The sequence below is a fragment of the Odocoileus virginianus genome, chromosome 16, assembly GCF_023699985.2.
Source record: "Odocoileus virginianus isolate 20LAN1187 ecotype Illinois chromosome 16, Ovbor_1.2, whole genome shotgun sequence".
Classification (NCBI taxonomy): Eukaryota; Metazoa; Chordata; class Mammalia; order Artiodactyla; family Cervidae; genus Odocoileus; species Odocoileus virginianus.
This window is the reverse complement of record NC_069689.1, coordinates 29,614,540-29,628,797: the sequence shown is the minus strand read 5'-3', so window position 1 is coordinate 29,628,797 and position 14,258 is coordinate 29,614,540. Positions and strand designations below refer to the sequence as shown.

Below are 14,258 nucleotides of genomic sequence, written 5' to 3'. Positions count from 1 at the left end.
CCAGGTAAGAAGAGGAGGTGGAAGGAAAGAGAGGAAAGCTGAAGACAGGGAACCAGTTTAGTGTAATGGCTATGAGGATGAAATTATTTGAAAGATGAAAAGATAAGACATTTCTACTAAACTTACCTACAGAGGGACTTGGGCTCTAGCTGGGACTGCTAAGGGCAAAATCATCATATGCCCATATACCTAATAATTAATTAAATATTTCTGTCTATACCACAATATGAAACATATGAGTCTTCAAATTAAGAAAGAAATTATTACACAGATTCTCCATTGTGCAAACTTATCATCAGTATTAAGCAAGTAAAAATAGCTTTTCTACTACAATCTAATCTTAAAAATTGATTCCTTTCAAAACATCAATGATTCATTGAAGTCACTATCCTAAAATCTATTTTTCTTTAAGTTTTGCCTTAAAAGCCACTTTTAAAAAGCAGCTGTTACAATAAAAATAACATCTCAGAGAACTTCAGTTCCTGGAAGTACTGTAAGAAAGATACCCTGGAATCTACTCGCACAGAACACCTAAAGTTGTCACATAAAAAGTATAATATACCTTTTAAATGAATGGCTCAGCTTGTAAGGATATGCTGAGTCTAGAACAAAATGAAAGTGTTGATCTAGAGGGACGAGTAAGCAATGCAACAGGTGGGTGCTGCCTTAGACAGCCTTCAGAGCTTTGCATTAACGCCCTCTGTGTGGACCGGAGAGACCACATAAATGTAAAACCAATCAAGGGTACATCCTCAAAACAATGGTGAGCTAGGACAGGAAGAAAAAACTTGACTCCAGAGAAGAGTCAGTAAGGAAACTTGTCTGCTGACTTCGAGTAAGGAATACCAGTCTTCCCTGGAAACTCATATTCACAGGCTGGCTATCACCTAACTTTTGAGTGCTGCAAAGTGAGAAAAATCTTGAGCAAAGAATTGTAATGTAAAGTAAACCAAGGTTGACAGGACTCCTGAATACCTGAGAGAAGCAAATGCAAATCTTCTCTGGAGGAACACAAGCTTCAACCCAGGTTTTAAAGTAATTTTCGTAAGATTCCAGAGAAATGCAAGCTCTGAACGTAAAAATCCAAACAAATGAGGGTGAATAAACAAACAACAAACAAGGCCAGAACAGCAAAAACCTAAGTTACCAGAACTACTAGAATAAGGCATATGAATATTTCAATACATTTTAATATTAAGAAAGTGAAAATATGAATAAGCCACTGTAAAAAAAAAAATCACTACACAGATATTTAAACCTACATGAGGTCCAAACTCAAGAGAGGTTTTAGGTGTAGCAATAAAGTGGTTTCATTTTGAATGAAACCAATTACTCTGGTTTTTATGGATCTAAAGGGGCAAGGAAGAAAGAATGATAGGAAACCTCCAAACAAAGTTGGAGTTCCAAAGGAATATATATCATCAGCGAAATGCCAGGCTGGATGAAGCATAAGCTGGAATCAAGATTGCTGGGAGAAATATCAATAACCTCAGATATGCAGATGACACCACCCTTATGGTAGAAAATAAAGGGGACCTATAAGAGTCTCTTGATGAAAGTGAAAGAGGAGAGTGAAAAAGCTGACTTAAAACTCAACATTCAGAAAATAAAGATCATGGCTTCCAGTCCCATCACTTAAAACTACCCCATTACAAGTCTGCAAGGAAAACTGCCTGTACATAGAGGCAAAGTAGATAACAGACATCTCTTCAGAGACACTGTAACCAAAAGCTAGCCGTAATACAGGTTTACACTTGTACGTTCATATTATCTGGCTGGCTTAAACTTTAGGAATTCAGTTTAATGTGAGATTGGAAGAGTTTCCTTGCATCTATATGAAGTAAATGCATCCCCTTTCTGGAACAATCAACCTTTAACAAACAAATCAAGAAACACTCGTAAGTAGCAAAAGCTCAGAATCAAAATTCTGATCACAAAATATTTCAAGAGAATATATAGCACCATGAGGAAGAGCATTCAGAAACAAAATATGGCAGACTCAGACCTATAAAGACTTCAGGGATATCAGGAGGATCAATCAATCAATCAACAGAAAATAAGATATAAATATAATAAAAAATTTTCATATCAATACATAAAAAGTAACGTATGAACTAGAGACCTAAAATTGACCAAACAGACTGGCCAACTTTTAGAAACAGTTGTAATTAGAAAGAAAGAAATCAGAATGTAGCATGGAGAGACAAAGAGGCTGAAAATATATATGTGAGATTAGTAGATGTGTAAAGCGAAAAGGTTTAACACATATCTTGAAATGTAAAAAAAACAAAAAAAAAGGACAGAGCCAATATTTAAAGACATAATGGCTGGAAATTTTCCAGAACTGTCAAAGTATACTAATCCATAAATACAGTATCCCAAAGCATCCCCTGAAGAATAAAAGGAAATCTAGACCTGAACAGTGAAAAATGAAAGTCACTCAGTGGTGTCCGGCTCTTTGCGACCCCATGGACTATAGTCCATGGAATTCTCCAGGCCAGAATACTGGGGGGGGGGGGGGGGGGGGGGGGAGCCGCCTTTCCCTTCTCCAGGAGCTCTTCTCAACCAAGGGATCAAACCCAGGTCTCCCACATAGCAGGTGGATTCTTTACCAACTGAGCTACAGAGGAAGCCCGAGAATACTGGAGTGGGGAGCCTATCCATTCTCCAGGGGATCTCCCTGATTCAGGAATCGAACTAGAGTCTTCTGCATTGCAGGTGATTCTTTACCAACTGAGCTAACAGGGACGTCCCAAATATGCCACAGTAAAATACAAAATGCCAAATAGTTAAAAAAAAAAAAGGTATTAAAAGCCAGAGAAAAGACAACTGACCTATAAAGCATCAAGAGTCAACTGCTAATTGACATGTGAACAGTAACCCAGAAAAGTGGGAAAGTATCTGAAATGTACTGGGTGAAAATAACTGTCAATCTAGAATTTCATATCCAGTGGAAAAAATATGTGGGCAAAATAAAGGTATTCTCAGAGCAAAAATTTATAAGTGTTTGACATCCACTAAAGTAAATTCTAAATGATGAACTTCAAGCGGAGGAAAGTAATTCTAAATGAAAGATCTGAAAAAGAAGAAATCATAATTAAAAGGAGTGATGAATAAAGCTAACTGTAAATCAACTGAACACACAGATAATGATGATACTGGAGTTAAATATATAAACATGCAAAACAGAACTGAATTATTTGTTAATAACAATAATTTAATTTGGGGATAAATTAGAATAATAGGTTTCTGTTAGCCTTGTATTGATTAGGAAGAGGGTAAAAAAATAATAACTTTATACTTGGAAAGTGAAGTATGTATGTTAAAATTGAGATAGTAATCACTAAAGGACAAGGAAAAGAAAAAACTCTCAAACCAAGTGATAGGAAGGAGGATACAGAATGAAAAAACATCAATTAAATAAAAGCAAAAAATAAGAGGAATATAAAAAAATACAGACACAAGAAAAATAAAAAGGACAAAACAAGATCATATCAGTAAATCCAAACATATCAGTAATTATAATAAATATTTCAGTTAAAAGACAAAGATTTTTTAAAATCCAACCATATTTATAAGAGACATATAAAATGTAATAAAAAGGACTGAAAATTGAAGAATGAAAAAAAATACATGAGGATAATTCTAATAAAAAGTGGTATTAGTGTACTAAAAGTAGACAGACTACTATAGGTAGACTAAGCAAATTAAGTTTTCTTTTTTACTACAGATAATTTCTGCAGATTAAAAGGTCCATAAACAAAAAGTTTAACTCACCAAGAAGATATAAAATTATAAATATGTATGTACTTAATTACAAAGCTTCAAAATATACAAAGGAAAATTTATGGAACTACAAAGAAAAAAATAAGCAAATCACCATCAGAACAAAAGATTTTACCACACCTTCTCAATAACTGTGAGGTCAAGCTGACCAAAAATTGTAGATAAGAATACAGAAAAGTTGACCAACACAATAATAAGCTTGATTTAGTAAACTTTAAAAATCATGAACTTCATAGAAAAGAATACATTCTCTTCAAACACAGGACATTTATGAGGATGGCCTACATACTGATTACACAAATTATATCCTCTGACCAAAAAGAATCACATTAGAAATTTGAGAGAAAAAAGAAAACTAGAAAAAGCTTATTTGTTTGGCAGATGGACACCTAAATAACTCACAGGTCAAAGAAGGTATTAACATGAAAATTAGAAAACACTTAGAAGTGAATAATACACATACAAAGTTTGTAGACTGTAGCTAAAATAGCATTAAGAGGTAAATTAACAGTCTCAAAACTGCTTATATGAAAAAAATGAGGCTAATTAAATTAGCTACCAGAAGAACCATCAAATAAAATCAAGAAAAGTAGAAAGAAATAACAAGTAGCAAAATTAATAAATGAGAAAATGAACTTAATACACAGAGGATCAACAAGGCCAAAAGTTCACTCTTTCCAAAGACTAATAAAACTGACAAATCTCTGGTAAGAATCATCAAGAAAAAACAAACAAGAAACAAATATTAACAGGAATGACAAGAAAAAACATGAATATAAATGCTCCAGAGATTTAAAAAGATTATAAGAGAATGCATTTAAAAACAAATGTAATGAACAAATTCCTACAAAAACAAACATTCTCAAACTGACTCAAGAACCAGAGAACCTTTATAGTTCTATAAGCTTTAAATTTTCCCATAAGCAAAGTATTCCACTCATACTTGTCAAATATCTTTCCCTTTGCACTTGTCATATATCCTGTCAACCCAAACCCTAAAGCTGGCAACTCACTGCCAAACTGGACAAAATGTTACAGCTTATTTGTTTACCTCAGACTGACAAAGCTAATGCTGCCTCATGCTTTCTTTTACATATCAACAAACATGTAGGAGATGAAAATCTGCTTTGCCTGGAGAGCTCCCTGGCATGTGAAGACAGTGTAGCACAGAATAAAGAGTACTAACAGAATTTTAGTCCAGGATCTACCACTTACTTGCAGTGAGACTTGAATGATCCCCTTCAGCTACAAAACTCAATGATGTTTACCTGTAAAAGTTAAGTACCTTTGCTATTAAGAGCAAATGATTAGTTTTCAAAAGGTTTATTTTCCCATAAAATTTCTATGTAACTGAAAATGTGCACTTAGGAATTTCTAACTACCTTCATGTGAAATAGCTTTTATTCTTTTCCCTTCCCTCTTCTTTATTTCCCAAACAATATATGCCTTAAGCAAATTTAATTTCAGAATGCCTTAGAAGACAAAACCGAGCCTCCATGAAGAGGATAAAGACACTCTGTATTCATAAATCACTTTTTATTAATTTTAAAGTGAAAGATAAATAATTTTAGTATAACTTATTAAAAAATTATAGGAAGAAAACTTTCAACCCATAAAGTGAGTAACTAAGAAAATTATTCTGGTAACAGAAGAAATATTGGGGGGATAATTATTAAACCAAAGTTATTATAAACTAAAAAAATAACTGAAAATATTCAAGGATTAGATGTAGTAAGTTTTAAAAACTAAATATGAACTTTAAAAAACTTTTTCATGAAGAATAAATTCTAAATAGCTAAAAGTCAGTATATTCAATATTAAAGGCAAAGTTTGTATTACAAATTAAAAATATTGAGAGATATTTTACCTGACGAAATATCTCTGTGACAAAGTTAACGTTACTTCTTTTAGAAGAAAAAACTCTGCGAACTATTTCAATGTCTGTGAGATGCTCTTCATCAATACTACAGAGACTAGAAGAGCTAGGTTCTCGTTCCGTGAGAGTGCTTGTGTTGGAATGAGACTGTTCAGGTTCTGTACTTCTATCTGCTTTATCAGCATTATCATTTTTGTTTTCTTCTCTGGATACCAAACTAGCAGCTGCTCTCTAAAATAAAAACAAAAGGGGGAGAATATCACAATCATTTAACTCAACATTTTGTCTTCCAATAGCAAATACTGACAAAATCCAAAGCATTCCATAAGTAACTTATAGTATTGTTTAAAATCTAGGAATAGAGTTTCATTTAGAATCCATGCTAAATAATTAAATGGCAATGAAATAACTCAATATCTAAGTGAAATAGTGATACTCATTAAACATCTATTCAATTAAGTTTTTCAATGTGTTTGCAGCACAAACAAGTTACGAATTAGACTGGGTAAAAGAATAATGCCAATGGAGTCAGCTTGATCTTCAATAACAAATACCTTAAAACTGGACTATTTCTTGCCTTAAATGTGTAAAGTCATCTCTATTTTAACATAAACAAAGATTATGCAAGCAAAACTTCTTAAAAAAAGCAAAGGAACAGAAAAAAATATGACAGAAAAAGTAGAAAGGAAGCTAACATAAACTATATATTAGAAAACTCTACATTCTAATAATTTAACAATTTTCACTATGACTGAAGATGATGGCTAAACTTAGGGCAAAAGTAAAAGTCTTAAGGCAGTGATAAATTACTGCCATGGTATGACAGGTAGCACTATATAGTGTAATGATAATATACTTTCTGGTATGTTATTCAATTTTTGGTCTCAGTTCTGTCATCTATAAAATAAAAGGGTTTTAAATATGTAAATGATCTCAAATGTGCCTTCCCAACTAAAAAAAAAATATTTTGATTTTTAGTTTATTGAATTCTGGGATCAGAAAGCATAGTTCTGCTTGAGAGTGTCTACATTCAAAAATTCTTTGTAGAGAACCTAGAACAATGTTTTGGGGAAAACATATCACATAATCTGCTACAGACAAATAAAAGGCTAGAGGGAATATAAGTCAAATTTTCTGAATGTTAATGAACATCCTTTATACCTCCACTTAACTTTCAAAGTACTTAAAGAGGTTATATAAAAAGCACACACATATAAAATATTTTTAAAACTAAATGAGGAAATCTGAGAAGAGGAAAATAAAAATAAATTGAAAATCAATTGAAAAGACAATTTCAGGAAAAAAAATGCACACTGACAGCAGGGGCAAGTGAAAAAAGAGGGTAATGGTTTATTTAAAAATAACAGAATTTTAAATATTAGCCCTTCCGCTACATAGCTGTGTAACTTTATATCACATTTCTAGAGTCAGTGTTACTGAAAAAAGGGGACATGACATGGTGACAGGACTTTAAAACAGTACTCTATGAATGGGATTTCCCTGGTGGTTCAGTGGTTAAGAATCTGTCTTCCAACGCAGGGAATGTGAGTTTGATCCTTGGTTGGGTAACTAAGATCCCATATGCTACAGAGCAACTACTGAGCTGGTGTGCTGCAAGACTCAATGCAATCAAGTAACTAAATATTTTAAAAATAAATAAAAAATAAATAGCACTACGAAGGTCATTTAATTGCAAGTTGTTTCCAATTGCAAGAATTTGCACAATTTAGAATATTTTTAGTACTATACAATTAACATGAAATAAATAAGCTGAGACTTGCATATGACTGAAATTATCTTCTATACCTTACAAGTTTACAAACTGCATTTTTCATTAAGAAAATTATTGTTTCTATAGTACTTATAAAAATCTGGATTTACAAAATACATTTATAAAAAGAATGTAGTGTTATTATTTGTTTTCAATGTGCTCTACATCTAAGGAACTGAAATCACTGGACAAATCCCTAAACCCATTTTTAACTTTAACAAGTTTGCTCTGTGTGTGTATTACCTGAATATTTTTTGGCAAGACTTCACCTTCCATCCCAGGAATATGAGGTCCTGTATGCGGCTTTGGCTCCAGCCAGAATGAAACCAGCCAACGAATGACAATAACACGAGCCTTAATGAAAGGCTCCTTTGTACAATAGATTGCCTCATTGGTTTCAGCATCCTTCTTTATCATGACATAATGTGGCTTTGGTCTCATCTGTGGGATATCTATGCAGAATGAAACAAAAACCAGAATAAGAAAGGAATTATGCTTAGATAAATCTATGTTTTTAAATATTTCAGGAAACACTGTGATAATATCCTAATTTAAGAAATAGCATACATACATTTTAAAATAATTTGCTAGATGTTAGCATGGAATCTAGAAGACTGAACCATATACAGCTGATACATGGCAATGTGCAAAAATATCACTAAAAAAATCATTAAAAATTCTAAGAAACTTCCAGAGCCATTTAAAATTAATGAGAGCTCACTTCAATTAACTAAGTCTGAGACACATATTTTGATATCATACAAAGTATGAGAATTTTCACAGAAAAATTATTTTTAAAGCAAATATTATTTTCAGTGGTAAAGGTCTACTACTCTAATTTAAGTCATTTCTACCAGCCTTAATGACTGTGCCTAAGCTTGTGAGTTGTCTAAACTTGGCAGAGTTTAAAACAGAAACATCTTTGTGCAAAAAAGACATTTCCACATACAGGCTATCAATGCCTTCTATACATGGCAGTGGTCTACTTCTAACCCAGGATTTGTCCTTGAGGTTACAGCTTCAAGGTTCCGAAAGACATTTTGGCACAGTCACTAAATACTGGACAAGATATGATCAAAATATATATCAATGTAATTATTCATACAGAGTTTGAAAAAGACATACAAAACCAAACTTTCGAGGGACCATTAAAAAGTTTTACAGAATAGTTTAAAGATGATACCAAACATTAGAATTAAGTTTAATTTGTGATCATAAATATTCCTAGTAGGCTAACTTCTCCAAGAGGTTATACCCAGAAATAAGTTTTTGATAAATCTCTTTACTCAGAATGAAAATTCTCCACTAATAAAATTGCACTCTCAGTATGAAATTCAGTATGAATCATGGTACACTATCTCCAATTAATCAACATAAATTAAATGTGGCAAGTTTTTTGCAGGTAATAAATGCTAAATTCATACAGATGGATATTTTACTCTTATGTATAATATTTTAGAAAATTACAAAGATTACTTACCAAGTACAGGGTGATATAAACTATTCTCCTTACAAATGTTTGGGAAAATATAAGGCAAATAATATTTCTTAAAATGTGAAAACAAAAATGAAAATCCTCTTTCTTGGTTTTCTTTGTTCTTCCATTCTAAGCTTTTTACCTAAAAATAAACAAAAAATTAGAATTATTCCAGGAGGAAAAAAAAATACTAGCTGTTAAAAACAAGCTTATAAGAGGCTACCTAAGCAATAAACTAAACTTAGACTACAAAGATAAAAAGCTAAATCTGCGTACGTACGTATGTTTATGTAAAGAGAAAAATTTGTGCCATGCAAATACGTTATACAGTTGACCCCTGAGCAACCTGGGGGTTAAAGTGCTGATCCTCTATGCACTTAAAAATCCATTTGTAACATTGCAGTCAGCCCTCCATATACATAGATTCAAGCATCAGTGGCTTGTGCAGTAGTGTAGCTCATATTTACTGAAAAATATCTGTGTATAAGGGAACCTATATTGTTCAAAAGTCAACGATATATGTTATTTTTCAAAAATCTTATAATGTGCTCTGGAAAACTGTCAAAGTTGACTTAAAACTCGGCTCTACTACTGACAAAGACTGTAGTGATCTTTCCTCTTTCTCCCTTCCTGAATAATTCAGCCTAAAAGTCAAACAAAACAGGCCTATGTGAGAGGAAAGAGGAAGGTATGAAACAGTGCCAGTCAAGTGCAGGCAATGAGAGCCTGGCCGCAGGAGGCATCCATGAAGGGAGTGGAACAGAGGCAGCAGTTCAGTGGGGACTCGAGAGTCTTACAGGGGTGAGGAAAGGATCCATGAAGTGTAGAGCGGAGCAAGTCAGAAGGAGCACAGTTGTGAAATACGGGGTGTGAAAACTCCAGTAGGCTGAGGAAGATATCTAGGTAGGGGGATAACAAAGGCCCGGAGTAGACCACAGCAAGATACTACTGTACATTAACTTTAAAAAAAAACTAGAGACTGACCACATCAACTGATGGTGAGGATATGAAGCAACCATATACAGTCTCATACACTGCGAGTGGAATATAAAAGGTACAACCATTTGGGGAAAAGTCAATATATATGTACCATACAATCTAGCCATTCCACTACTAGGTATTTACCCAAGGGAAAAGAAAGTCTGTATTCACACACAGACTTATTTACCAATAATCATAGTAGTTTTATCTGTAATAGCCCAAAACTAGAAACAATTCACCGTACCATCAGTAAATGACTGGATAACAGATGATAGCATATCCATACACTGAAAAGTTACTCAGCAATAAAAAGAACCAAACTGTAGATACATACAATAAGATTTTTAAAATTATTATGCTGGAAAAAAAAAAAAGCCAGACCAAAAATAAAAGAAAAAAAGAGGTACAATATGATTCCATTTATATGAAAATACAGAAGATGAAAACTACAGTGATAGTAAATCATATCAACAGTTGCCTGGGGAACAAGATGATGAAGGGTGGCAGGCAGGTACAGATGGGTGGATTACCATGGGATCTGAGAACTTTGAGGGGTGATAGATACATTATCTTGATTGTTGTGATGGTCTCATGGGTATTTACATGTAATAAAATTCATTAAAATGAACATTACCAGTTTACTGTACATAAAAGGTGTATCAATAAACCAGTAAACAATTTTAAAAATTTACATGAAGTACAACAGACTTTTTAAAATAACCACTGGTAATACTGACAGTAACAGTAACTACTCACTACAAAACACATACTATATCGTAGTTGGTTATTCTAAGTACTATACACTAATTACTTAAGCCCCAAACACCAAAATGAGATATGTATTATTCTTTTGTCTCTACTTTGGGCACAAAGAGGTTAAGTAATTTACCAAAAGTCACACTATCAGTAAGATGCAGAGTAGGATTCAAACCCTGGCCATCCCATTCAGGGTGCAAATTAACTTCATAATGTTTGTTTCTGAGACACAGAGAATTTTTGTGTTCAGAACAATTAAAAGAAATGTGTACATGCTAAAAGTGTTTTCATCAGTCAGGATATGCACACTTCATATATAGAGACAAACAGGTTATCTTACATAATACATGCACCTAGAAATTTTAGAAGTACAAGTAGGTTTAAGTACAAATTACATCCCTCCACCCTCTAAGGGCATCCTCGGTCCACCTCCTCAATTGCTGCCTGTAGTCAGATTGATCCCTAAATCAAATGATTTTTTCATTTAAAGTACCATAGCTGCTAACTATAAATGAAACATTAGAAAGTAAACACAACTGGCTCACATAAGGTATATACACATAAAGTTCAGTTCTGTTTAGTTCAGTCGCTCAGTCGTGTCTGACTCTTTGCAACCCCACGTACAGCAGCACGCCAGGCCTCCCTGCCCATCGCCAACTCCCGGTACTCAAACTCAGGTCCATCAAGTCAGTGATGCCATCCAACCATCTCATCCCTCTGTTGTCCCCTTCTCCTCCCACCTTCAATCTTTGCAAGCATCAGGGTCTTTTCAAATGAGTCAGTTCTTCGCATCAGGTGGCCAAAGGATTGGAGTTTCAGCTTCAACATCAGTCCTTCCAATGAATATGCAGGACTGATTTCCTTTAGGATGGACTGGTTGGATCTCCTTGCTGTCTAAGGGACCCTCAAGAGGCTTCTCCAACACCACAGTTCAAAAGCATCAATTCTTCTGTGCTCAGCTTTCATTATAGTGCAACTCTCACACCCATACATGACTACTGGAAAAACCATATGCTTGACTAGACAGACCTTTGTTGACAAAGTAATGTATCTGCTTTTTAATATGCTATCCAGGTTGGTCATAATTTTTCTTCCAAGGAGTGTCTTTTAATTTCATGGCTGCAGTCACCATCTGCAATGATTTTGGAGCCCCCCCAAAATTAAGTCTCTCACCGTTTCCACTATTTCCCCATCTATTTACTGAGAAGTGATGGGACTGGATGCCATGCTCAGTTTTAAACCAGCTTTTTCACTCTCCTCTTTCCCTTTCATCAAGAGGCTCTTTGATTCTTCACTTTCTGTCATAAGGGTGGTCATCTGCATATCTGAGGTTATTGATATTTCTCCAAGCAATTTTGATTCCAGCCTGTGCTTCATCCAATCCAGCATTTCTCATGATGTACTCTGCATATAAGTTAAATGGGCAGGGGGACAATACACAGCCCCGACGTACTCCTTTCCCGATTTGAAACCAGTCTGTTGTTTCATGTCCAGTTCTAACTGTTACTTCTCGACCTGCATACAGATTTCTCAGGAGGCAGGTCGGGTGGTCTGGTATACCCATCTCTTGAATTTTCTACAGTTTGTGGTGATCCAGACAGTCAAAGGCTTTGGCGTAGCCATAAAAGCAGAAGTATATGTTTTTCTGGAACTCTCTTGCTTTTTCGATGATCCGGTGGATGTTGGCAATTTGATCTCTGGTTCCTCTGCCTTTTCTAAATCCAGCTTGAACATCTGGAAGTTCTCAGTTCACATACTGTTGAAGCCTGGCTTGGAGAATTTTGAGCATTACTTTGATAGTGTGTGAGGTGAGTGCAATTGTGCGGTAGTTTGAGCATTCTTTGGCATTGCCTTTCTTTGGGATTGGAATAAAAACTGACCTCTTCCAGTACTGTGGCCACTGCGGAGTTTTCCAAATTTGCTGGCAATATAGAGTGCAGCACTTTCACAGCATCATCTTTCAGGATTTGAAATAACTCAACTGGAATTCCATCACCTCCACTAGCTTTGTTCACAGTGATGCCTCCTAAGGCCCACTTGACTTCGCATTCCAGGATGTCTGACTCTAGGTGAGTGATCACACCATTGTGATTATCTGGGTCATGAAGATCTTTTTTGTATAGTTCTGTCAATGCTTGCCACCTCTTCTTAATATCTTCTGCTTCTGTTAAGTCCATACCATTTCTGTCCTTTATTGTGCCCATCTCTGCATGAAATGTTCCCTTGGTATCTCTAATAATCTTGAAGAGATCTCTAGTCTTCCCCATTCTATTGCTTTCCTCTATTTCTTTGCATTGATCCTGAGGAAGGCTTTCTTATCTCTCCTTGCTATTCTTTGGAACTCTGCATTTAAATGGGAATATCTTTCCTTTTCTCCTTTGCCTTCAGTTCTCTTCTTTTCATAGCTGTTTGTAAGACCTCCTCAGACAACCATTTTGCCTTTTTGCATTTCTTTTTCTTTGGGATGGTCTTGATCCCTGCCTCCTGTACAATGACACGAACCTCTGTCCATAGTTCTTTGGGCACTCTATCAAATCTAATCCCTTGAATCTATTTGTCACTTTCACTGTATAGTTGTAAGGGATTAGATTTAGGTCATTCCTGAATGGTCTAGCGGTTTTCCCTACTTTCTTCAATTTAAGTCTGATTTTGGCAATAAGGAGTTCATGATCTGAGTTACAGTCAGCTCCTGGTCTTGTTTTTGCTGACTGTATAAAGAGTCTACTATAAAAATTTCTCTCTCCAGCTCCCTAAGAGGTTCATAATTCCTCTAGTGATTTTATTTCAGGAAAGGCATATTAACATATATTTTCAGAAGTAAAAATTTGTTACTCCTCCTTTAGGAAAATAAGCAAGTATCTACTATGACAGAATAACTGGATGGAGTTGAAAATGAACTACCCACAGGATAGTAAGGAGGGTGATATAAAAGAAGATTACACATACCTGAATTACTATATATTTTAAAAGTGCTTCAAGAAAATAGCTTGTAAGATCTTCTTGTCCTTTATCTCCTGATTGTGGGGGGACAAGTGGAGTGATTTCCTCTATAGTGACTTGAGCTATCCAAGACAAAAGTTTGATATAACCACAAATTTCAGAATATGATAACATGACCCAAATAAAATTTAACTACAAAACGGATAAGCAAAGAATAAGCCAAGCTTGAGAACATTCTAATGACTGAAACTTGAAAGAAATCTAAGGTCATATTGACAGCCCATCACAACCACCATCAACTTTAATAATCAACTGTTTCATGATCCCTGATCAAGGAAATGTGACACAGGGATGGACAGATATTTAGGGATTAAGAGTGAATAACGCTGGCCTGAAAAAGAACTGCTCATGATATTTTCAAATTCAGGTTAAGAGTGTACACTACAAAATTCCATGAATATTATAAAAACATTAATAATAATATGCTTATTCATCAATTAAAGGACAATTTGATTACCCTGGTAGCATCTTTATTCAAAGGATAAAATACTAATAATATTTCCCTTCCAGAAAGAAAGAAAAGTTAGCATTTTAGTTCCTTGTTTATAGAAGTCCACTTGTAAAAAAAAGAAGAAACCTGCACATTTTTAAACTTTTCAGATATTCAAAAA

The 14,258-nt window shown here is 34.5% G+C and overlaps 1 protein-coding gene across 7 annotated transcripts in view; it reads right to left on the bottom strand.

Moving 5' to 3' along the window:
• Positions 1-14,258, bottom strand: part of RALGAPA1 (Ral GTPase activating protein catalytic subunit alpha 1) — a 195,892-nt gene that overhangs the window by 137,862 nt on the left and 43,772 nt on the right. For 6 of the 7 annotated variants that reach the window (XM_020870530.2, XM_070478028.1, XM_020870532.2 and 3 more), the window contains exons 7-10: positions 13,594-13,709; positions 8,914-9,052; positions 7,677-7,885; positions 5,654-5,893 (exon numbers count right to left, since the gene is read on the bottom strand). In XM_020870530.2, coding sequence (XP_020726189.2) covers positions 5,654-5,893; positions 7,677-7,885; positions 8,914-9,052; positions 13,594-13,709 — 704 coding nt within the window. Of the gene's footprint in view, positions 1-5,001; positions 5,061-5,653; positions 5,894-7,676; positions 7,886-8,913; positions 9,053-13,593; positions 13,710-14,258 lie in introns of those variants that run through there. The other variant, XM_070478029.1, reaches the window with a different exon arrangement.